A 25,029-nucleotide genomic window follows, 5' to 3' on the forward strand; every position below is an offset into this window, starting at 1 on the left:
ATAGCTATACAGACACAACACAGAATATGGAAACTTAATACTCACTTCAGGAAAGCACTGAGTTTGTCTTTTTCGTGTAGTCTGGCATGGACGAATTTCATTATGTTTTTTACATCAGACAGAACGATTGCTTCTGTAAGCAAAGAAGTAAATAATTATTTAGCAGGAGCTATAAACCAGTGAAACCATCAATGATCCTTACTCTGAGTCCTTTCTGAATGACCATCTCACCATATCACTAATTTCTCACTCCACTCTCACTTGTGAACAGGACCCAAAGACATATTTTACTCGAAGAAAAAGTGCTTCCCTGAGTGGCCACTCCATTCTTTTCTCACAGAATAAAATACCTTCTTGAATTCCAAAAAACCCAAATAGATTGGTTTGGAAAACTCCCATCAAATATCTTTGACAGCATAAAATGATGGTACAGCGTTTTGTGATAACTACAAATGCTGCATTTTCATTCCTGACTCAAAAGGTTCATCTAATAGCTGGACTCTCCTCTGCAGTACACTGGCAGTTCTGAGTTTTTCGTTCAGCTACTGCCAGATCTACATTCCACTTGGCCTATCACTAACTGCCAGCTGATTCTCCCCACAAGCTCAAAACCATGAGTGACAGGACTCCTCCCCAAACCTGATCCCTTCACCTTCAGTGCCCACCAGGGCTTGACTGGTAATCTGGCATACCAGACATTTGCCTGTTTTGCCAATGTGCTTTTAGACCAATGGCTGCTGTGGACCATCCACACAAACACTGACAGCTGCCTATTCATTAATTAACCTCTATCATTAACTGACACTGTTTTACCCAATCAAATCGCTTGACACAACCAGGGCCTCTCCACCTTTGCTGTGCACTCACACACCCTGTACAACAGAGTTTATTGTGGAAGAAGTGGTGAAAAGATGAATCTGAAAAATTAAGAGAGAAAAAGAAAAAAATCCACTTACAATAAATGCAACAAAATATGTCAAGGTAACTGACATGTTAGCAGCTGCACCATCAACAGTGGTACCAACAACACCACCGACACCAACAAGTAACAAGCCCTCACACTCACAGGAGGCTGATGTTGCTAGCATCAGCAATGGAGAAGTACAGGAGGGACAGAAGTCCCCAAAAGAGTAAGGAAGGGATGGAGAAAGGTGAAATTACCACGGTAAGAAAATAGATGAAAGGACATAATTCGGGAGATTTTCAAGGATTCCGGTAAAATGAATGGCTACTTTGATGATATGCCACCTAATCTCTAAAGTGTGGCTTTTAATTGTCACATGCTACATTGCAGTGCAACTAAGATATGCTAACCAAACAACAGCTGTACCAATCTGATTAAACCTGTTTAGACTAACATCTAGACTAATTGCAAAACAACAAGTAGCTCATTGTTCCAGCATCCAAGAGAAGTAACTGCTACCACAACTCAAGACTGATGCTGTATAACACAAATGCTATGGCAACGGTGGGACAGGTAACGTCAGGTCAGAGGGGACTTCATGATCTCACAGAGCTCCAAGAACAACTGGTGTATTGAAGGGATTGAGTACGAGAGCAGCTGAGCTTAAAGAAAAGATTGTGGCTACGCTGAAAATCTGAATCCTCCATGGTGGATTACCAAGAGTATGAGACGTATCCTCTGACAGTCTACTAGAAGAACTGCATTCCAAGGTCAAGGAAGCACAGAGGGAAGTTAAGTTAGAGCTGCAGAAAGGTTTGATGAAGAAAGGGATGCTTAAGAAGTACAGCAAGCTACCCATGCCCAAGGCCTTATAAACTGCTAGCCAAAGACTCATAGCCTTCACTAATCACCTGAAGAAATACACCAGAGAAAGAGAGGCCTGGAGAACAAGCCAGATGCTCTTTAGTAAATCATCCAAGGTGTACGCTAAGTGGCAGGGGAAGAATATGAGAACAGCAGATATCTCTCTCCAGATATTCCCAGATCTCACTGTCAAGTCTTTAAAGCCCTCGGTGGGGCAGTAAAGCCTCCTCCCCATGACTCCAAAAAGCTTTCAGTTGTCATTAATGTGGATTAGTTCAAATGACAGTCAGGACCCATTAACCAACCAATGGGCTGGAACTGGGGAAATATGAGTAACCCGGCCCTGCCAACCACATCTCACTAAGCTACTGGAGTGGTTCAGCTCCTGCCAGTCTCAGCAAGAGTAACTGCGGTTTTGAACAGTCCAGCCCCCTTCAAGATGACTGGTTCTGAGCTCATGGTGTCTTGTAGTAAGCCCAGCTAAGTCAGGCTCCTCCCCACCAGTGTTATCACTCAATGCAAAATGTAATAAATGTTTGCACATTATGTATCATGCTCATAATATGGGAACTTGGCAAAAACATTAAATATTTAATTATGATATATCTGGCATGCGTGCCGTTGCCTCTTAAAAATTAAATTTTATTAACATACTTTTACATCAATAAACCAATGAAAAAAATAATTTGAAAAAAAAAAATGCCATTTTTGTTAAATGGCATTGTTTATAGAGAAATACCCAAGTATGGTCTTGGTTGGGAGCTACGTTGTCGTTTAGCTGGTGGTTGCAATTTGCTGGACCCGCCTGGATGTTCAAACCTTCTCTTTCCTAATTTAATAAAAATAAAACAAAATAAAAATAAAAATTGACAAATAAATAATTTTGTTAGATGGGATTTGCTCAGGAGTGAAATTTAATACTCAAACTCACTGGTATTATTCTGTCCAAGTGAAAACACTGTTGTCTTGAAAATACTGCTAATACTTGTAATATATAAGATGGCATACATCTTACCTTTATCACTTGTGGATGCCAAAACCTGGGGATCAATGTACATATTTAATGCATGAAAAATTAGGTAATCAAATATAGGAATTTAATTATATATAAATCTTACCTGATCTATATCAGGTGCTTCTTTTTGCTCCTGTTAATAGTGCAAAGTAACTGAAACTCTGTAATTGCTATTATTGAACTTGGACATTTAAATGAAATTGTATTTAACTTACTTGAACAGACAAATTGACTGTTTCCTGATTTATGTTTTGTTCTTCCTAGGAAGAACAAAAAATTCCAGGTAAATAGTTTCGTTTTAATCTGTATTTGCAGATACCAATCCAATCAAGGGCGTAGATTTGGCATGGACGGAAGGGACATGTCCCCACCAATATCCAGCGATTATTGAATTGTCCCCACCAATAATTTGATCTCTTCGAGTAAAGAAAAACAAACCCGATAGGAAAAAAACAAAAAAACAAAAAACGATCCGTCAACGTCTCATTCACCTAGCGGTGCAGAAAGAGTTAAATTACATTCTCTACTGGAGTCCTACCTCATGTGACAAATATGGCCAATGTGATTGGCTGTGCCTTTCTTGGAGATCTGTTTAGTTTCCACCCGGACAACAAAATTGAAAAAGCATATCCCAGATTGGTTCAGCCAATTCCAGTTTCCAATAATGGCTACTACTACTGCAGCTACTTAGTTTTAATTTACTCTTATTACTCTTTCTGGGTCGTAAAAAAAACTTTAAACATATTTTCAGGCGAGAATGTAGCTGTGTAAACTTCAAATATCTGAGCCGGTGTTGTGCCAAAAAGTGATTTCCAATGTTTCTGTGTGCTTTTTATGTGTAATATTGTTATGTATGATGCTAAATAGACTTCTGTGAACAGGTATTACAAAGGGGTTATATATAAAATTAAAAAATTACCTGTTTCTCAAGTATCTTTGTAACTGTGTTATTGTACTTACATTATAATCAATCAGCTCCCTTTTCTCCACTTAAAATATGTTTACAGAACTATTTTTGCATTTGTTGCAATTTCAGCTGTCCTCTTCGCCAGATTACTCTTAAGAGAGACATTTTTAAAGTTAACAAGATTTTTTTTTTTAACTGCATAAATAAAGGATACATAAAAGTCACTGCCAAAAACTGATTGCGGCTTCTACCTTGTTACAGGAATGTTGTTTGTTGCTCAAGATGACTTGATATCATTCATGAGTGATATATTTGACATATGTTTCACATATTATAGGCCAACAAGTTATTTGTAGCAGTTTAAATACAAGCAATCAGTTTTTGGCAGACGATCACTTGTTGTCACAACACCTGGACGCAGCCTCTGAATTTGGACACCCCCGGCCTGTTTCTGTTTCTAATAACGGTGACATTTAACTTATTTTATACAATAAATAAACACTGTAAAATGTAATTTTTTTGTGTGTGTGTGTGTGTGTGTGTGTGTGTGTGTGTGTGTGTGTGTGTGTATGTATATATATATATATATATATATATATATATATATATATATATATATATATATATATATATATATATATATATATATATATATATATATATATATATATATATATATATATATATATATATATATATATATATATATATATATATATATATATATATATATATATATATCTCCTCTGCTACCAGTATAGCAGCTGGATAGCGTAGTGGTTAGACTACACGCCTTTGGAGCAGAAGATCGCAAGTTCGATTCCTGCCTGGGGCGTCTGTATCCAGTAAGGGTCCTAAGGCTAGACCCCCTATGCTAAAGTGAGCCTACCGCAGACATGAGCGAGACAGATAAATATGAAGGCATGCCGGCTCGGACGTCGCCCGGATCAACAAGGTCCGCGTCAGGTGTTGAGGAACCAGGGCACCCTGACGACAAGTGGGCTACTGGAACAAGAAGGCATCGGTGGGCAAGAGACGAAAACAGGGCGTTGTTGGAATGCTACTACGCAAGTAACCCTGGCGGAAGGGGTTACATGAATAGGATGAGGGACCTATGGATTCTTCGATACCCAACATCCACAATGACGGCGAAACAACTAGTAGCTCAGTGTTCCAACATTCGAAAGAAGGGACTGCTCTCACAGCTAGAGATTGACGAGGTACAACATAAATGCTACGGCAAGGAGGAGTCAGGACGCCAGGTCAGGGGGGAGATATCATCACCCCCACCCGAGATTGGGTACATAGCCCCAAGTGCGATAGGAGAAGGATCGTTGAGTGCGAGAGGAACTGACCTGAAAGATAGGATCATGGCCAAGCTTGAAACCTGGACCCCCCCTAGCCGGTTACCAAGATTACGTGAAGTAATGCTAGATGATGTTAATGCAGCACTACGGATGATACCTACAACCACGATTACCGACACTAACAAGCTGATCTACACTACGGCAGCAGTGATCAGTGAGATGCTTGGCTACAAGTTGAACAGCCACAAGGGGCAGTACCCTCCATGGAGAAGGAGGCTAGAGGGCAAGATCAAAGTAGCACGGAGGGAGGTTAGCCAACTAACGGAGTTGCAGAAAGGTGCGACAAAGAAGGTGCATAAGAAATACAGCAAGCTGTCCATACCTGAGGCCTTGGAAACTGCCAAGCAAAGACTCACAGCCTTGGCCAGCCGCTTGAGGAGGTACACCAGAGAGATAGAAGGCAGGAGAATAAACCAGCTGTTCTCCACAGAACCAGCAAAGGTGTACTCTCAGTGGCAAGGGAACAATAACAGAACAGCACCACCAAGGCTGGAGACGGAGCAATACTGGAAGAGCATATGGGAGAAGGACGCAACCCATAACGGCAATGCTCAGTGGCTAGTGGATCTGAGGGCAGACCATAGCGACCTCCCTGAACAGGGTCCAGTAACCATCACAGTGGCAGATATCCAAGAAAGGGTCTCCAGTATGAAGAGTTGGACAGCACCAGGGCCCGACATGGTTCACGCCTACTGGCTGAAGAAGCTGACTGCACTCCACGAGCGTCTGGCAGCACAAATGAACCAGCTGCTAGTTAACGAGAGACACCCGGAATCCCCAAGGACCCCAAGAAGGGACCGGTCCCATCCAACTACCGACCAATAACCTGCCTCAGTACTACATGGAAGCTCCTGTCAGGCATCATATCGGCTAAGATGAACAGGCACATGGCTCAATACATGAGCGGGGCACAGAAAGGGATTGGCAAGAATACCAGAGGCGCAAAACACCAGCTACTGGTAGACAGAACAGTCAGCCGAGACTGCAAGACCAGGCTGACCAACCTGTGCACTGCCTGGATTGATTACAAGAAGGCCTATGACTCAATGCCCCACAGCTGGATACTGGAATGCCTAGAATTGTACAAGATCAACAGGACCCTAAGAGCCTTCATCAGGAACTCAATGGGAATGTGGCACACAACACTAGAGGCCAACTCCAAGCCCATAGCACAAGTCACCATCAAGTGCGGGATCTACCAAGGAGATGCTCTGTCCCCACTGCTGTTCTGCATAGGCCTGAACCCCCTCAGTGAGATCATTAACAAGACTGGCTACGGATACCGACTACGGAACGGAGCGGTTGTCAGCCACCTCCTGTACATGGATGACATCAAGCTGTATGCCAAGAGTGAACGAGACATCGATTCACTGATACACACTACCAGGCTATACAGCAATGACATTGGAATGTCATTCGGGCTGGAGAAGTGTAGTCGGATGGTAACAAAGAGAGGGAAGGTAGTCAGAACTGAGGGGATTGAACTACCAGAAGGCAACATTGCAGACATAGAGGACAGTTACAAGTACCTGGGGATCCCACAGGCGAATGGGAACCATGAAGAGGCCGCTAGGAAAGCTGCAACCACTAAGTACCTGCAGAGGGTCAGGCAAGTCCTGAGGAGTCAGCTGAACGGTAAGAACAAGATCCGGGCAATCAACACCTACGCCCTGCCCGTGATCAGGTACCCTGCTGGGGTAATAGGCTGGCCAAAGGAGGAGATAGAAGCCACTGACATCAAGACAAGAAAGCTCCTTACCATGCATGGAGGGTTTCACCCCAAGTCCAGCACCCTGAGGTTGTACGCTAAGCGGAAGGAAGGGGCCGGGGACTGGTGAGTGTCAGCACCACAGTCCAGGATGAGACAAGAAACATCCACGAATACATCACGAAGATGGCCCCAACTGACAGTGTGCTCAGTGAATACCTCAGGCAGCAGAAACCCAAGAAAGAGGAGGAAGGCGAGGAACCATCATGGAAGGACAGGCCCCTGCACGGTATGTACCACCGGCAGATAGAGGAGGTGGCTGATATCCAGAAATCCTACCAGTGGCTGGACAAAGCTGGACTGAAAGACAGCACAGAGGCACTAATCATGGCAGCACAAGAACAAGCTCTGAGTACAAGATCCATAGAGGCTGGGGTCTATCACACCAGGCAAGACCCCAGGTGCAGGCTGTGTAAAGATGCCCCAGAGACAATCCAGCACATAACAGCAGGGTGCAAGATGCTAGCAGGCAAGGCATACATGGAACGCCATAACCAAGTGGCCGGCATAGTGTACAGGAACATCTGTGCCGAGTATAACCTGGAAGTCCCAAGGTCAAAATGGGAGACGCCCCCAAGGGTGATGGAGAATGACCGAGCTAAGATCCTGTGGGACTTCCAGATACAGACGGACAAAATGGTGGTGGCTAACCAACCGGACATAGTGGTGGTAGACAAACAGAAGAAGACGGCTGTAGTGATCGATGTAGCGGTTCCGAATGACAGCAATATCAGGAAGAAGGAACACGAGAAGCTGGAGAAATACCAAGGGCTCAGAGAAGAGCTCGAGAGGATGTGGAGGGTGAAGGTAACTGTGGTCCCCGTGGTAATCGGAGCACTAGGTGCGGTGACTCCCAAGCTAGGCGAGTGGCTCCAGCAGATCCCGGGAACAACATCGGAGATCTCTGTCCAGAAGAGCGCAGTCCTGGGAACAGCTAAGATACTGCGCAGGACCCTCAAGCTCCCAGGCCTCTGGTAGAGGACCCGAGCTTGAAGGATAAACCGCCCGCAGGGGCGTGCTGGGTGTTTTTATATAGATATATAGATATAGATATAGATATATAGATATAGATATATATATATATATATAGAATGTCTCCCTAATTCTGAGGTCTCAAGTATGGCAAGTATGTGCTAGGCTTTGGCCCACATCTGTCTAAAATTGTATGTAACCATGAATAACGTGTTGCCATGTCCACCAGGAGAGACTGGACAGTATAGATGTAAAACAGATATGCCAGCAGTTCATCTCAGTTAACGAGAGGAGCAGGCATGTGTTTGGCTCCTTCACACAGTGGCCATTGAGTTGTTGTGTGGGGCACCAGTAGTTCATGTCTGTTGCTGTAAGAGTAGTTCATGTTTAGAATAAAAAATCCCAGCTCACTGATTTGATCGGGGCAATAGTGCCTAAAATGTTGCAGAATTTTGCTGAGAGGTCTTTTACTTTGTGGTAATCTTAGATGAGTAGTTTTATGGACAAAAACCACCAGGTCATTCAGTGTTCCCTTAGTGCTAATGTATCAGAGATGTTGCTGTACTATAACTGAAGTAATGTTGTTAAGTCCTTAAAGTCATATTCTTTTATTGTCATGACTGTATTTGAAACTTTAAAAAAAAAAAAAAAGAAACAGGGCAGGGTTCGGTGGTTGCATCATCCATCCCCACCAATGCCAAAATCAAATCTATGCCTTTGAATCCAATTCTAATATAAATTCACAGAAATTGAGATTTATCAGACCAAATATAACAATATGCAAAATAACTTTAGAAATACTAATTACATGCAGTACAATTACCTTTTTTAATTAATTAATTAATCTATTTCTGTGCCTGTCCCGTTTGGTTCTTTAGCCGTCAGAATTGTTGTCTGAAGGCCAACAAAGATACCCAACGGATTTACTTTATCAAGTGGATCATCACGGCTTTGCTGTATTGGTCCATTTGATTGACCTTTGTTGTTATTATTTATTTTATTTTATTTTTATTTTCAGTTGTTACAGATGGGACAGACATGGCTGGGGGATAGGAAAGGCAGAAAGAAAGATGAAAGAAAAGAAAAAACAGAGTGGAAGAGGGACAGTGAGAAAGGGCACTTAAAAAGAAAAACAAAAATCTCCCAGATCACCTGTTACGAGAAAAAAAAAAGAGAAAACAAGCAAACAAAAGAGAGCAGCAAAATAAACACAACACCAGTACAATTACCTTTAACTGCTTTAATTTCTTCTTGAACGTTAATCTTGGTCCAACTTTTGGAATCAACTTATGAATGAGTTCATCATTAAGTTCATATAAGCTTTCCTGTGTAATTTCTTCATCTGTAATTAAAAATTTAAATCTTAGTAATGCAGAAGTGCAAATCATTTTAAAATTACTACACATATGCATTTGAGGAAGGAGAGTTTAGTTATTGACACAGCAGTTAAAGTGTAATTTGCCCTCACAGGGGTAATTTAATACATTGGCTGTTTGAATTGAAGGCATGTCAGTTGGGTTTTCTTTTATTAATTTATATTTTACTTTTCTCTGTTAATTTAACAACCTACAAGATGCTACAGAAAAGTCACTATTATAACTATTATTGAGATGTATAAAATGTACCAGTGTGTTGCCGTTTGTGCATATGTACTACTCCAGTACAGTAGGAAAATTAACTGCTTTGCTGCAGAACAAAGTTGCAGCATTTATGTCTACAATAACAGATTATTTTTCAGTATTCACAAAAGCTTCTTTGGCTACTCTCTTGCTACGAGTTGTTGCCACAGTGGGTGGTTCCAAATGCTTCATAAGGCAATATGCTCTTCCTGATACAGCACCAAATCCAAAAACAATCCAGTGACCTTTCGCTTGCCAAATTGTCATATTAAACATCACATTAATATCTGTGCTCATCAGTGATGCATAGTAATACCTTACCTTCAAATTTATCCATCCACTTTTGTAGATCCCATTCAATCAGTTTTTCTCGCACAAAATCATCCATGACCAAAAAGAGAAACTGAAAGATAAATTGTAATTTCTAAAGAACAACAAAATGGCTAGGAATAGGCAGTTATATAAAAAATACGTTTAGAGCAAAAGTTCAAATAGTTTACCTGCTATTGAAGATGCGGTAGAAAAGATTCTTTCAGAGAGGGTGAAGTCAGCAAGAAGGCATAGACTGAGAACAGTCAGGAACAAAAACAAAAAAGGAGAAGTCCAACAATAAGTAGAAGTTTTAAAAACAAAAGTCGATTAAGGTTAAACAAAAAAAAAAAAAAAAAAGCAAAAAGCAAGAGAAGGTAAGTAGAACAAAAGGAGGTGAGTGGAACCAGATCTGAACATAAACAGATGCTAGTCAGGGAATGAGTATGGGTAAGTGCGAGAAGGTGGAAGAGCTAGTGTTATTGCTGAGGTGATGGAAATGGCTGGATGTTTGAGTATAGGATCTTAGTGGATATGTAAAAATAAGGAGTGAGTGAAAGACTAAATATAGGAACACTGACATTTAGTTTTGTTTGAATGTGGGAAAAAACCCAGCTAGGAAAAATGTAAAAAGAAATAACTTTGGTAAACAAATACATAAAGAAAAAACAAAACTAACAGTAACTGTTAGGTATGACAAGCAAATGTGCTCTTTGGAGACACTCAGATTCTTTACTATTTTGTCAGAATGTCAACACAATTTTGATAAAACAGCACAAAAACAGTCTGGGTTACCCACTTCCAAAACTATGTTTAAAATAAAAATATATATAAATAATATACAATTTCGCCTAATACAAAACTTTCCAAAAGATACAGGAATATATGCATTTACCAAATATAAACTCAGTTTTGCTGTTTCATAACTGGGTAAAACTTTAACCTTATTAAAACGGCCTTGATTAACTATGATGTGTTTTTGTCCTAAGTAACATTATCAGTGTTTTTAATGACACTGAAGGTGATCTATTCGGCAGCTGCACTGAATCCATTAAATATTCACAGGTCAATATTAGCAAAGCTTCTACTTCAACCTGAGACTCAAAAAGACAAGATTTTGAGTTCCCCATCCCTGTCTTGCACACACACTATGGTGCAGTTTAAACCAGAGGTCCATAAATAATCAAGGCACATGGAAGGTCCCACCACTAAGGCATCCAGTCACTTCCATTTTATTGCATCAGCCCCTGATGAAAGGAAACAAGTTATTAATTTATCTAAAATATTCATCTAAAAAAAAAAAGCCTCTGTGATTAATCCTACTGCAGAAACACTGGTGCAGCTGCAGCTAGAAAACAGAAAAAGGGCCTATTCCAATGGTGTAACAAAAGTTTAAGACCACTTGAAAAATGGCACAAAAAAATCATATTTTGTATGGTTGGATTTTAACAAGGTTCCAACTGGAGCTCGAACATGCAAAAAGAAGAAATGGGAGTGAAACAAAACATTTTTAGAAGGTTATTGAAAACAACGCTTAAACTGAAACAGGCTGTTTTACAGTTGATCAAAAGTTTAGGACCACACCTCCGAAAAACCCCAGTAAACCCCCCAAACAGAAATCAAAATTCCAAACATGAACTCAGTAATGAGTAGCTCCACTGTTATTGTTGATCACACACAATTAATATAAGTTGTTATATACTCAAACTGCTCGAATTGAATAATTCAATAGATCAAAAACACATTAACAGGCTTCTACATACGGCTTAAAGGCTATTCTAAAATCTTAAACCAGAGCAATGCACAAAGATCAAACGATCAAGATCAAATTACTGGCCAGACAGTTATTGAAGTGGGAAGAATAAAACCCGAACGAAAGAAGGGAGAAAACAAAGCATAAAGGCAAAGCAGCAGCACTTCTGTAAGTGTATGCCAGAGAAACAGTAGCGGCTCCACTGTAATGCTATCAGCCGCCCACCCAGGGACAGACATGCTGTTAATACACGGTAAAATTAGCATTTGCAGTAAAAGACGTGAAAAATCAAAGTTACAAACGGCGTCTTCCAATTCTCAGAGTGGAGGTTTCTGCAGCTACGACCTATAAACACACCTGTTTACTGCGAAGTAAAATCAATAAACGCACAGAATTAAAACATACCAGCAGTCGATGGAGGGAAACTTCAGAGGAAACAATCCGCAGGTGATCTCTACAAAAACACGAGTAGCACCAATCAACCAAAATGTAACCAATTCAGTCGGAGGGAGCAGAAAAATTTACACGACTTTTACCTATAACAGCTCGAGAAGGCAGGTGACGAAGACCCGGATGTATACAGCAACAGGTGAGCTAGTGAGGGATGCTTAGATGGAAGGGCATCTAATTCCCTGATTCCAGTGATATTGTACCAGTATTTTTATTCTGAAATAATCCCCCTTTCTTTAATTTTGTGTCGAAGATTGACGAGGTATAACAGATCCGGATTGGGGGGGATATAACCCCTTTAAAGCAGTCCCACATATTTGTTTAATATTCACATTGAAGAACATATTTGACGCAAACGTAATGTCATCCAGAGTAATAGATAGTCTCGAGGACAAGTGTGAAAATAAATATCTTCGAAGACATTTATTTTTACATTTATTTGCATTTATTTTACACAAATAGAAACTGAAACTCTGGCAAGTAAAAACTATGATCAAGCCATTTGCATCACATTCATTTGCAAGTCGTATGAGGCTAATTCAAATACTTCATTCAGGAGGAACGCCCTCCTCCCTGCCATCATTGCTTTACACACAGTCACAACAAAAACAAACATTACATCATGCACGGGGCAGACGTGTGTGTGTGCGTGTGTGTGTTGCGGGATATTAGGGAGAAGAGCAAGAAACCAATGATGTCAATATGGAGGACCAGAAGAGTCCAGTGCATCGAAGTGCATCTGTGTTAAAATAATGAATTGTGTAACAAAATACAAAATTATTTTATTCATTTAAAAATTACTAAATTAATGTATTACTTAATAACTTAATAACAATTTATAAATCAATGTTTCAAAATGAATTATTAATCAATTAATAAATACTTCAAACTAAAACAGATTTCACAAATTTTTTAACTCTCAATAAAAACCTCATTTCAAAAATCATTTTTATATTCCAAATTAGAAAAAACAGATTTTCAAGTTACAATTTAAAAAAAGAGAAATAAGTAAATGAATTCAAATATCAAGGTTTTTAATTTTCCATTTTTGTGAAAATCCAAGTTGAATTTAAAGTGTTTAATTGGATAAATAATTTATTTTGAAATACTGATTTGCATATTATATATATATATCTATATCTATATATATATATATATATATATATATATATATATATATTAGATATACATATATATATATATACTGATATGGGCAGAAGAAAACTCGAACAAAGCTCTAAAGCTATTAAGTGCCCACCCAGGCCCAGGCTGATCAAACGACATCATCTGAGTAAGTGGCCAACCTCTAACAGCTGCTCAGATGGCAGCTACTAGTTATAGTAGCACCATATAATGTGATTGGCCATTAATTGGCGATTAACAATGCAATATTAAAATATATTATTATTTCTCCTACAATTCCATTCACATTGTTTGTCAGTATAAAGCTTGTATTTGGTGTGAATAATAATTGTTAAACTAGGTATTACTGTAAAGAGTTTGGGTGCCATATTTAACAGTACTCTCTCACTTCAGTCTCACATTAATTACATAACCTGGTCTGCATACTTTCACTTATGTAACATTAATCGACTTCGTCCCTTCCCACCCGGTATCCAGTAAGGGTCCTGGCTATACCCCCCATGCTAAAACCAAGCCCTGGAATGGCGCAGCTACGTCTGCAGCCAGTCCACAGCTCGGACACAAGCATTTTATACATGGTGTACTTTGTATGATTGTGTATGTGTCAAATAAAGTTGGTTGCTTAGTTTGCTTAGTTCCCTACTCCCCATGCTGCTGCCATCCTTCTCAATAGTCTTATTACTTCTCTGACTGATTATTGCAACTCCCTCTTATTTGGTCTCCCCAATAAGTCCCTCCATAAACTTCATCTTCTTCAGAATCCTGCAGCTCGGGTCATAACTCATACTCCCTTAAGAGACCATAACACCCTAATTCTTCAACAGCTTCACTGGTTACCCATACAAGCTAGGATAAACTTTAAAATTTTAGTTCTCACATTTAAGCGCATCCATAACCTTGCCACTCCTTATCTTTGTGATCTGCTTCATATCACCACTGTTTCCCGCTCTCTCAGATCTTCATCTGCCATTCATCTTGTTGTTCCTTTTGCTCGTCTTATCACAATGGGGAACAGAGCTTTCAGTCGCTCTGCTCCTAGGCTCTGGAACTCACTTCCTCCAGTTATAAGAAAAATAGATTCCCTTCCCTTATTTAAGTCAGATTTTACTTGTTGTCAAATCTTGGTTGTTTTTTTTATTTGTGGGTTTTTTTTGTATTTTAATTAATTTTAATCTATTTTAATCTACTGTTTTATTGATCTTTATCCATGTTTATCTTTTTCTCTTTGTAAGGTGACCTTGGGTTTTAGAAAGGCACCCTCAAATAAAATGAATTATTATTATCATTATTATCATCATCATCATTATTATCATTATCATTATTATTATCATTATTATTATTAATATTATTGTAAGTAGTATTATTAATATGCACAGCTTGTTAGAGACATGACAAAGAAGGGAATTCCACACAAATAATTTTACCATATTCATTTATTAAGCACAAACAGAGGTAAAGGAGAAAAAAACAACAGCTATGTGCTTACCTATAACCAACAAGTGACTGAAACTAGAAATAACCGCAAAAGCCACAAAAGCCGGGGGGGAAAAAAAAAAAATCCTAAATTGGGTGCCAGAAAAGCCCCAGCCTTCTTAGAGGAGGGGGAGGGTGGCCGCCATCTTAAAAGAATATCACCTTACATAGGTTCCCAAACAGGTGAACTCCTTTTCTCATAATGGATGGGAGGAGCCACTAATGATGACCTGAACAAAAGGAAATAAAACAGGCCCACCAAATAATAACAAGGCCTCCAATTTTGCTCTACAAGGGCCTGATATCCACTTACGAGGACATTATACTGCTACTGTTCTATCGAAATTTTAAACGAATATCCTCATATGTGGCTCTCATTTTTCTTAAAAACAAAAATAAAGTAAAAAAAAAAATCTGGTAATTCTTCGTTTTTACATTCATCGGGCCCCAATATGCCCAAATATCAAAGAGAAATTAAAAATGCATGCCGTGGAAGAGTTCGGGTCTTAGGAGGTGTTAAAATCTCCCAATTCTTTTAATCTTTGGGCTCAAGGAAGGACAATACGCGGTGTATAAATGCTCAATCAACAATTATTTATTTCCATACAATTCAACACTTTATGAGCATAAACCATCCGGATGGGGAGACATGCATGCAGAGGGTCACAGCAAATCTCCAACTGGTGGAGGGTTACTCAAACTCTTATAGCCTCTAGTGGCCCCCACATAGTCGTAAAAGCCTAAACATTCACATTCTTCCTCTCACACGGCGCCTAAGTTATGACCTCGGCTCCTTGTTTTTCTGCTATCAGAACAGAGAGGCCCTGACTCTCTGCACACAGTATTTCTTATAACTCAGCAGTATAATACATCATAAGACAATATCATTCATTTACATTATGGGGCGACCGTGGCTCAGGGGGTTGGGATGGGCACCTGTAACCGGAAGGTCGCCGGTTCGATCCCCGGCCTCTCTGTCCTGGTCGTTGTGTCCTTGGGCAAGACACTTTACCCTACCGCCTACTGGTGTTGGCCAGAGGGGCCGATGGTGCGTTATGGCAGCCTCGCTTCTGTCAGTCTGCCCCAGGGCAGCTGTGGCTACAACCGTAGCTTGCCTCCACCAGTGTATGAATGAATAATGGCATTGTAAAGCGCTTTGGGTGCCTTGAAAAGCGCTATATAAATCTAATGCATTATTATTATTACAATAAATCAGCAGTCTAATTTAATACAAATCAATTTAACAAATATAATAGTTATCACCTTCTTCTAATTCAGGAGAATAATGCAAACTAAAACTACATAATAATTTCACAATCTTTAATTAGGGGTCTAACGTGGCATAAGGTAATATTATAATCCCACAGAGGTTAAATACACATTTCTACACTATTATAGTGATTTCATAGTTCCAAAAACTGTAATGCAGACGTAGCCATGCCATAAATAAAATCAGTGAAGGTACACACATCAGGGACAAGAGGAGACAAAAAAAAAAAAAAGACTTAAAACAGGCTCCTAACTGGGAGACCAGTTTGAGGACATTAAAAAAACACCTTAGCACAAAAAAGCACATGACATGAATATTCACATGTACACCACGTAAGCACGTGACATGCATCGGAGGCGTTTGGGATGGGTGAGGGTAGGTGAGTGTGTCACTGCTTTCTTCAATTTCCAATAAACCAGGGCCAAGCCATCTCCGATCAGCAAGAATCCTGTTATCATGATTCCAACTAGGTAGATGTCTTCAATGTCCTCAGTCGAAAGTCCCGCCAGGCACACGACATGCCACTTCTGCTGCCATCGTGTATCCGGCAGGGAACGTCCCTCCAGGACAGTTGAACTCTCCCGAACCCAGGCTTTTCATCGAGAAGTGAGTGTCAATTGCTTTTAGGGATCAGTTGATCAAATTCATAGTTCTTCTTTAGGTATTAGAGATCAGGACTGAGAGGCTCTTCTGGGGTTAGAGATAGAGACGACTAGATATAAGACATGAGAAGCCAAGCAGGAAAGATAAGAGAGGGAGAGGGAGAGAGATGCGTCCGCCTCCATCAGAGCCAAAGCAAGCAAACAGAATCTATTGTCTATTAAAGACAAAAACACTGACATTTTTTTAAAACTAACAACAATAATTTCATACTGAAGATAAAATCTTAGGATTTACCCAGTTATATTTCATCATCTGGAGTGCCTACAAGTAGATCATAATGTTTCTTCACCATCTTAAGCTCTGTTGAAACATCTGAAAAACAAAACTTTTTTTGAATTGTTTCCTCCCAGAGTGACACACATACGTAAATGTGTGACTAAATGAGTAATGAATTAATTTAAAAAAAAAGATAAATAGACACCCTTATTGTTATCAGCTGCAAGATTGCAAAGATAAAGAGGAAAGGCAAACAATTAGAACCAATGTAATTACATCAAACTGTCCTGTTTACCTGGGAGTAAGCACTCTTCAGCCTTGAATGAAAGTCCAATAGATTCTTTCATAGTTTTCTCCAGAGTCTCCAAGACGTATACCTAATTTAAAAATGTAAAATTTTTCATCACTTACCACAGACCAAGATATTGTGCTAAGGTTGTATTTAGAAGGTTCTCAGACTGGATGAAAAATATAAATGGAAACATACATTTCTGTATAAGTCTATTCCAGTTAAATACAGAAAAAGCCTTCAGGTGAGTTATGACAAAATATGTTCATCGTAATTCTTCGTAAAACACGACAAACCATCAAATCGTGCAACTTCTCCAACATGGTATTTTTTGCCTGCTCAAACATGTCCTTCTTTGAGTGCACATGGTTTTTAATAGTCTCCCTCATGTTGTACAGTGTGTCTTCTCCTGTAAATGCTAAAGCCTCTACAAAAAGACAGAAAACTCTTCAGACTTTTTATGCTGAATAATAACAAACATAAATATCTGTTTAAGTGATAAGTTGTAAAGCTCTGATCTTATTTCTTACTCTTGTAGCCTTCTTCCATAATGTTCTCAACTGTCTCTGTCAGACTGCTGTAGACTTTTTTCATCTGCTTCTGGATGATTCTGTTTAATTTTGCCTCAATCTTTTCTTCCTGAGAGAAAAAACATGAAGTATAGATGAACTTTACTTATTGTTTATCAATGGGCTAATGTATAGAAAGTCTCATCTCTTACCTCTGTCTTGAGGAATCTGAGCTGTAGTTCAGCATTTTGGTACTCTTCAATCAGAGAATCAGCGTTAAGTGTAAATGTATTGATGACTCCGCTGAATGCTCCACATTTTACTTCATTTCTAAAACAAGTAAACATTACGGTTTATAATGACAGAATTGGCAAGTTTATATGTTATGAATTACATATCCTGGATAATATTATGTGACTGTTTAGAACATTTTTTTTTTTTATTACAGGAAGGTCTTTCTGAATTCTGCACCAATGCTGTCAATCAGACAGGAAGCCAACTTCATGTTAAGGTTTATTGGTTTCCCCTTTTTTGGTTTGTAGACGCCACCATTCTCAACAACACACTTCAGTAAATTGTAAAAAGCACCACCATTCTTTCCCTGTAACAAAAAAGAAAACACAGAATTATTGCATTTGACATTGTCATGTAAAATCTGTATGTATTTTAACTATGATTAAAATACATACATCATACAAGAAGTTCTTGAGTTTTTCTCCATATGAACATTTGGATTTCTCAACACCATCATCAAGACATTTTTTAAAAGCCGTATAGGTGTCTTCCATTTCTTTTCTGACATTATCAAGTTGGAGGCTCATGTTTCTCTCAAGTTCTTCACACACCTCGCCTTTTTTACTATCCTGAAAAACATTTGAAGGAATAAAACCATGAAAACCACTTGTTGGGTTTTTTAAAGAGATTAATGAAATTCAGTTGGTTTTAAAAGCCACTCTCCTGTAATAAGGACCTGAGAAACAAAAATGGAGCATCAAAACCTTATGAATCAGTCAACCAATAACTCATAATTGAATAAATATAGCAAAACCAAAATCAGACACAAACACAATTCATAAATCCCAACATGTAAGAGAATGTTGTTGTGTATCTTTTACTTGACCTTACCACTCCTCTGGAGATGGCTCCTTGAATCAAAGACAGAATCCTGTGAGCTCGAGTCACATAGTTTACTGTCTCTGAGTGACAGTCATTGAGATCTTGCAAAAATCTCTGAAGTTTGGGTATTTCTGTAAAATAAATTTCAATGTTACATTTTTACATTAGATACTTATTTGAAATTAAATAATTCTTCTTTCAGTCAAGGTAAAGTAAAAAAAACAAGTGCAATCCTATGGAGGACCAGGATTATCAAAATGAATGAATTAAAAATGCAATTAAATAATTAATTATATGTTTCATTATTTAATTAAATTTGGAATTAATTAGTTAAATAAATATTTCAATAATCAATTAAATGTCGATTCATTACATTTAAAGCATTTATTTATTTCAAATTTTATTTTGTTAATGACATACTTAATTAATTATTTAATGATGTATTTATTTAATTCATTTTGGCACTCTCGGCCCTGCCTCTGTCTTCATGAATTTATTTTATCTGTCAGCCTCACCCATCAAAGTCAGGGGGCGGGGTTAATACTGCAAACGCTGCTTGTCTAACATCTGAATTGTTACAGTGCAAAGTAAGTCAAGACAGTTCAATCCTAAATAATTGACTGCTATGAAGTGGTGATAGTGTGGACTTGGGGCAGCCAGGTATCCCAGAATGCATTTCAAAACACAAGCGGCAATGGTGGTGCTCTAAACTGTAAGCAAAGTTTTAAAATACCCCGTTTTTTCTGTCATAAACTGTACTTTTAATATTGTTTTAGCTGAGAATTTAGTGGCGTAATCTTCATGTATCAGGTCAGGTTGTCAACGTAGAATATGTTTGCAAAAGTTCTCCGATGTTTTTGGAGAAGTCGCTAGCTTTGCTAACAGTCAGCAAAGGTCTCCATCCTCTCCAGCTCCTACAAATGCATACACGGATCAATATTATCTTCATACAACAGTGAAATTATTTTAATTAAAATTCCACCTGGTCTTGTGTCTCTGTGTTTCTGTAACATAAATAACAAGCCGACTTTTTCCTCACAGCACCAGCGATCCGCTTGATGGACCCTCAGTTTACCTGCATACATGCTGCTCACCTGTCAGCTGTTTAGCACCTGCTGCTGATTCGGGAACAGACTCACGTTAAATGGTGATCGTCACAGTTTAACGTGGGCACTGCTGCTTGATATAACGTAATGTCGGAGCAATATTCTGCACAAGATAATCAAATGTAGTTTTTTTCCTGAGCGCAGAGCTGCTGGAGCTTGTTTCCCTCAGAGTGACTGACGTGGGTTAAACATGACAAACGGGATTTACAGAGAGTGATGGACACTTAGAAAACTAAAGAGCACCTCATAGGCGAACCCACTTTATCAGCAGCTGATATCAAATCAACGGCACACAGCTTTAATACCTCTGCTGAGTTTTAGCTCTCAGTGGAGATTAAACACCAGACATAATTTACTCAGGTTCTGTCTGTCGGGCCATGTTTACTTCACTGTTTCATTTACAACTAAGCAAATCGGATCGGCTCTGATTAAAGTTTTAAAGTTTTAGCTCTCACCTCTTTGGAATAGTCTGATAAAGATGATTTTCTGTAAAAGAATACCGATATGACCTGTGACGTATATGACCGTTAGATTAATTTGATGCTGCCAACACTTTGTGCCTGCCCTGGGAAACCCTGGGTTAACTTAGAGAGCTGACAACCAGCTTTGTGTGAGCATTTATCCTGGTCCCAGTGTTAGGGTCAGTGATTCCAGAACACTGAAAAATATCCTGGATATGCTGATCTCGCTCTTGGTATACAGGGCTCAAAGACAGCAGCTGGACTGCTTGTTTACCTTCATGATTAATATTCACAATGAAAATTTTAGTTGAACATTGTGAAGTCTGTATGTTTCACAGTGTCTAATAAGCCTGATACACTTAAACCTGACAGTTAATATATGAGGGAAACACCAACGCCGTTATCTCTTTTAAAAAAAGATTATGCGTTTATGCACAGGTGACACTGGTTATTGAATGTAAAAGTCAAAGTTCATCAGATTTATTTGCTCTCTCTCCTCCTTAAACATAATTTTAATGTTAGTTTTAATTAAGAATTGGCGACTGAAACAAGTATGACACATAGGAGCATCAGGAGATAAAGACCCGACAGATATAACCTCAGTAAAGGAAGTTGGTGTTCAACCTCCAGTCAGCTGGGGTTATGACAGTTGTGCACCAGGACCTGAGCTTTGTCGGCGGTATAACAGCTCGAGCACTTGCGAGCAGGCCTATCACACACTTTGTCGTGAGACTGGGCTGGACAGACATTTTCCAAATCATTGAAGCACTTTTGCAAATAGGCTCTATCTTGACACACCAACCAGATATCTGAAGATTAAAACATTACATTCTCGGCTAAAAAAAATATTTAAAGTGTATTTGGTGACACACAAACTGGGTTTTTCAAAGTACAGCTCAGTTAGGTTTTACATGTCCTTGTTGGCGCAGAGAAACGCCCACTTAAAGAATAGTCAGGCCACAGCTATGGTTTTGACTCGAACAGCCTTAACCCCGCCCCCTAAAGTTGATGGGTGAGACTGACAGCTAAAATAAATTCATGAAGACAGTGCCAGGACCAAGAGTGCCAAAATAAATGTAAGAAATACATAATTAAATAATTAATTAAATGTGTCAATAATTAGCTGATTAAATGTATAATTAATTAAATAAACATTTGAATAAATAATTTATTACATGTTTTAAATGAAATGATTGGGCATTTAATTAATTGTTGTTTTGGCTTATTGGCCTAATGGTATATTTTATTAGTTAATTTGGTCACTTCTGGCCCCCCATACGTTTCAGTTATTTCAAAGGAGACTGCACCTACCAGTTTCTTCTGGACTTAAGTAGTTTTCTTTTAGGAACTCTTTGGAGCTCACTGTGAACACTTTGAAACTGTCATCAGTGAAGTGTTTCTAGGGAAAAATGTGATTTGATTTGAAAGCATTCTTGGAGAGTCTTTGCATTAGATTTTCTGACAGGCTACAAAACTCACCCTAATTTTGCTTTGCTTGTTGAATTCTTTCTTTATTGCATCCGTGGCTTGCACATTTCTTTCAGTGATTAGATCATGGACATCAGCTGATGAACTAAAAGAAATGTAAATATATATATGTATATATGTATATATATATATATATATATATGTTCTGTCCACCATCATCAGTTTGTAGGAGGTTGTGTGGTTTTGGCTTTTAGGTGGAGATGTGAGGGACTCCCTTTGTGACCAAGCTGAGCTTTGCCTAGGTGGCTTTTGCACACTATTATTATTGTTATTAATCTTAAAGCATTATGAGACATGTCAGCATGTTCTCATTGGACCATGATTTGTTAGGAAGTTTCCTATAATCTCATAGATTTTGTACCCATACATAAAGCTACCATGATGACATCTTTGCATCTCTTTCTCCTCCCTCTCTTATTTTATTCTTCAGCCCCTCTTGCTGTTCCAAACCCTTGCCTGTGCCTCTCTTAAATAACTCAATTTCCTTCTGACCGGGCAATTCTCTGTTCATTACTCAGTCCACCTTATTTGGTAAACTTTATAAAATTGTCTCAGCATCTGAGGCTTCTTTTGACCCAAATGTTCTGCATTCATTACAAAAAAGGCTCAACGCTGTGCTTTATTGTTTGTCTCACCTAGCTTGATTTTAAATGGAAACACCCTGTAGTTGGTCAGCATGCAAAATGTACTTACAGATCATCTGAATCATCAAGAAGATCAGACTTGGTGCAGATAAAATGAATTTGCTGACATTTGCCACCATTTCCAATCAGACTACTGACACTTTCCAGGATCTCCCAGGCCTCTTTCTCTGATGCTGCTCGGTTAATTTCAGTCACAATCCACACAGTAGAACAATTTCCAAGTATCTTTAAGGAGAATAACATGTCTCAGTGCTTCATCAAAAGATGACAGTACTGTTTGCACAAGAACACAGTATAAGCAAAGAGCAGTAAATGTGAATTACCCCTTTCCACATCTGATCTCTGCTCTTGTTACAGTCACCATTTCCAGGAAGGTCCACAAGTGTGACATGCTGGAGAAAAGGATTGTTTGGCACCCTGACAGTCACACACTTCACTAGTGGCCAAAACCACTTTTTTCCTTCATTACCTTCTCCTTGTTTTGAATCACTTCTTGTGTACTTGACAACTTTTGCACAGAGTTCATTAGCCTGCAATAAAAAACAAAAGTAAAGTGGTGCAGTTTAATTTCAGTCCTCAATGCAAGTGCTTTACAAAAACCATTAAAAAGCCAGTGACATAAAAGATGACAAAAGAACAATTAATTAAAGAAACTGGACCACTAAAGGTTGAGTAATTAGTTTTTAATTTTAGATTTAAATGATCAGATTGTGTACAAGCTGTACAAGTATGTCTATCACAGGAGTATAGGATAATGTAGCTTCCCCTTGTTTTATATTGGACCAAGACAGTTCCCCACTCTGAGGGGTACTGAGGGGAAATTCAGGTAACGTGAAATTCTATGGAAATTGTTGCTTTCTTGAACTGTTTAAAACGATCAACCATTTGATAATTAAGAAAAAGGATCATTGCAAGCCACAATTTAAATTTATTTAAGAAGTTATTTAAGAAAAGTTTTACATTCTTTATAACTAGTATTGCTCTTAGCAGAAACAACTTCATGTGGGCATGTTGTATAGTTGTCCACAACTTTGAGACATTAAAAAGCTACTTTACACTGCTCCCTTATTTACAAGGGGTCACCTCTGCGGGTAACTCAGCATGTTTTGATTGACAGGGTTTTACGCCCCTTTGCCTTTCCTGATGCAACCAACTGTCAGACTTAACTTGCTAAAATTTCTATCCCTTTTGATTCCCTTTTTGCCAAAGGTGCTCAGTAGTGGATTTCTATGAATACAATTGAAAAGTCGTTAAAAACTTAACATGTGAAAAAGCCAACTACTTAATTAATTTTGTTGTATATATATGATAGATATAATGTAATATGAGGGTTTTTGTCTTACCGATTCACATGTCAAAATCTTCCTCTTGGATTGGAGAAATTCTGGAATTGCTTTGAAATATTTGCTCTCCATGAGGTTTTCAGAAGACTTTTGTTTCCATTCTTCTCCATACACTGCTGACAGCTTTTCCACAGCATCAAGATAATCATCATTATCTTCCGTTTCGTGATCTCCATTTTTGCAAAAAAACTGATGAAATGACCACAACTCATCGTTCCACTCCTAAAATAACATTTTTACATATTATTTATTGAGGCATGTACCCAGCCTTAAGCCCCCAGAACTGCACTGTAACAAATGATTTGGTTTTAAGTAAACATGAAACTTTTATAATTCAATTTACCTCTTTTGTGATGAACTCAATTTCTGCCTCATACTTTGAGCTGTAGGTGTTAGCTTCCAATTTAATCATGACTGAGGTGCAGGCATTGATACTTCCTGAGGGTAAAAGATTCTTCTCTTCAATAATGGCATTTATCAAAGAGCTCTTTCCAGCCCCAGTTTTACCAAAGACACCAACCAGCTCCCTCTTGTCTGTCTCCAAATCACTGATCTTTTTCCTGTTGATCAAGATTTTAAATATGGTTAAACGATTCAGTCATGAAAACATTTTCAAATGCAATTAAAAAGGTTTAAAACAATATTTTGACATCACTAATGCATAAAAGAAAAGTGATAGTCATTATAGTATATATGTCATTATAGAATATCCAAAGAATTATCATTAGACGTTTCAGTTTTATACACTTATTCAGCTCATTGTTTATTGTTGTTTTGGTCCATAGCTTCCTTCTTTGTCAGCAAAAGTGCTGATGTTTCCCCAAGAGCTAGTGGATGACATATTTTATAAGTCTAAGTGGGATACACATCAAAATTCAGATGTTCAAGTGCTACTAAAGCAGTAAATCATCTATAATTTGTATGGTTGTTAGTCAGAAGTACAACTTAACTTCTGAAGACCCGAACTCTTTCATGGCATGCATTTTTAATTTCTCTTTGCTATTTGGGCTGATTGGGACCTGATGAATGTAAAAACAAAGAATTACCTGATATTTTCTTTTTACCTGATTTTTGTTTCTAAAAAATTGTGATCCACATATAAGGACATTCGTTTTAATTTTGATAGAACAGTGGCAGTATATGTATATGTCCTCGTAAGTGGATATCAGGCCCTTGTAGAGCAGAATTTAGTATTTTGGTCTAGACAACCCAAAATGTGATGTCCACATATGTGGACGCCAGGTCCTAGGAGATTAAAAATAGATAAAGAACCAACATACCAAACAGACTGACACTAGAAATAAATGGTTGAATATTGAACCAAAAGGATTTGAGTAGAATGTAAAAATAAACTGATCTGTTTGTGAAACCTGCACATGG

General features: G+C 38.5%; 1 protein-coding gene across 5 annotated transcripts in view; it reads right to left on the reverse strand.

Annotated features, from left to right (window-relative positions):
• The window catches only part of LOC102075531 (nuclear GTPase SLIP-GC), a 36,212-nt gene that overhangs the window by 8,711 nt on the left and 2,472 nt on the right, over nucleotides 1-25,029 (reverse strand). For 2 of the 5 annotated variants that reach the window (XM_025906217.1, XM_025906218.1), the window contains 3 exons: nucleotides 23,993-24,209; nucleotides 23,650-23,871; nucleotides 22,630-22,836 (listed from right to left, as the gene is read on the reverse strand). In XM_025906217.1, the coding sequence (XP_025762002.1) occupies nucleotides 22,630-22,836; nucleotides 23,650-23,871; nucleotides 23,993-24,209 (646 nt within the window). Of the gene's footprint in view, nucleotides 1-45; nucleotides 134-2,507; nucleotides 2,598-2,783; nucleotides 2,809-2,886; nucleotides 2,917-2,998; nucleotides 3,044-9,026; nucleotides 9,140-9,737; nucleotides 9,841-9,916; nucleotides 9,982-11,883; nucleotides 12,093-22,629; nucleotides 22,837-23,649; nucleotides 23,872-23,992; nucleotides 24,210-25,029 lie in introns of those variants that run through there. The other 3 variants (XM_019355659.2, XM_025906216.1, XM_019355660.2) reach the window with 3 other exon arrangements.

The sequence above is a fragment of the Oreochromis niloticus genome, linkage group LG4 (genome assembly GCF_001858045.2).
Source record: "Oreochromis niloticus isolate F11D_XX linkage group LG4, O_niloticus_UMD_NMBU, whole genome shotgun sequence".
Classification (NCBI taxonomy): domain Eukaryota; kingdom Metazoa; phylum Chordata; class Actinopteri; order Cichliformes; family Cichlidae; genus Oreochromis; species Oreochromis niloticus.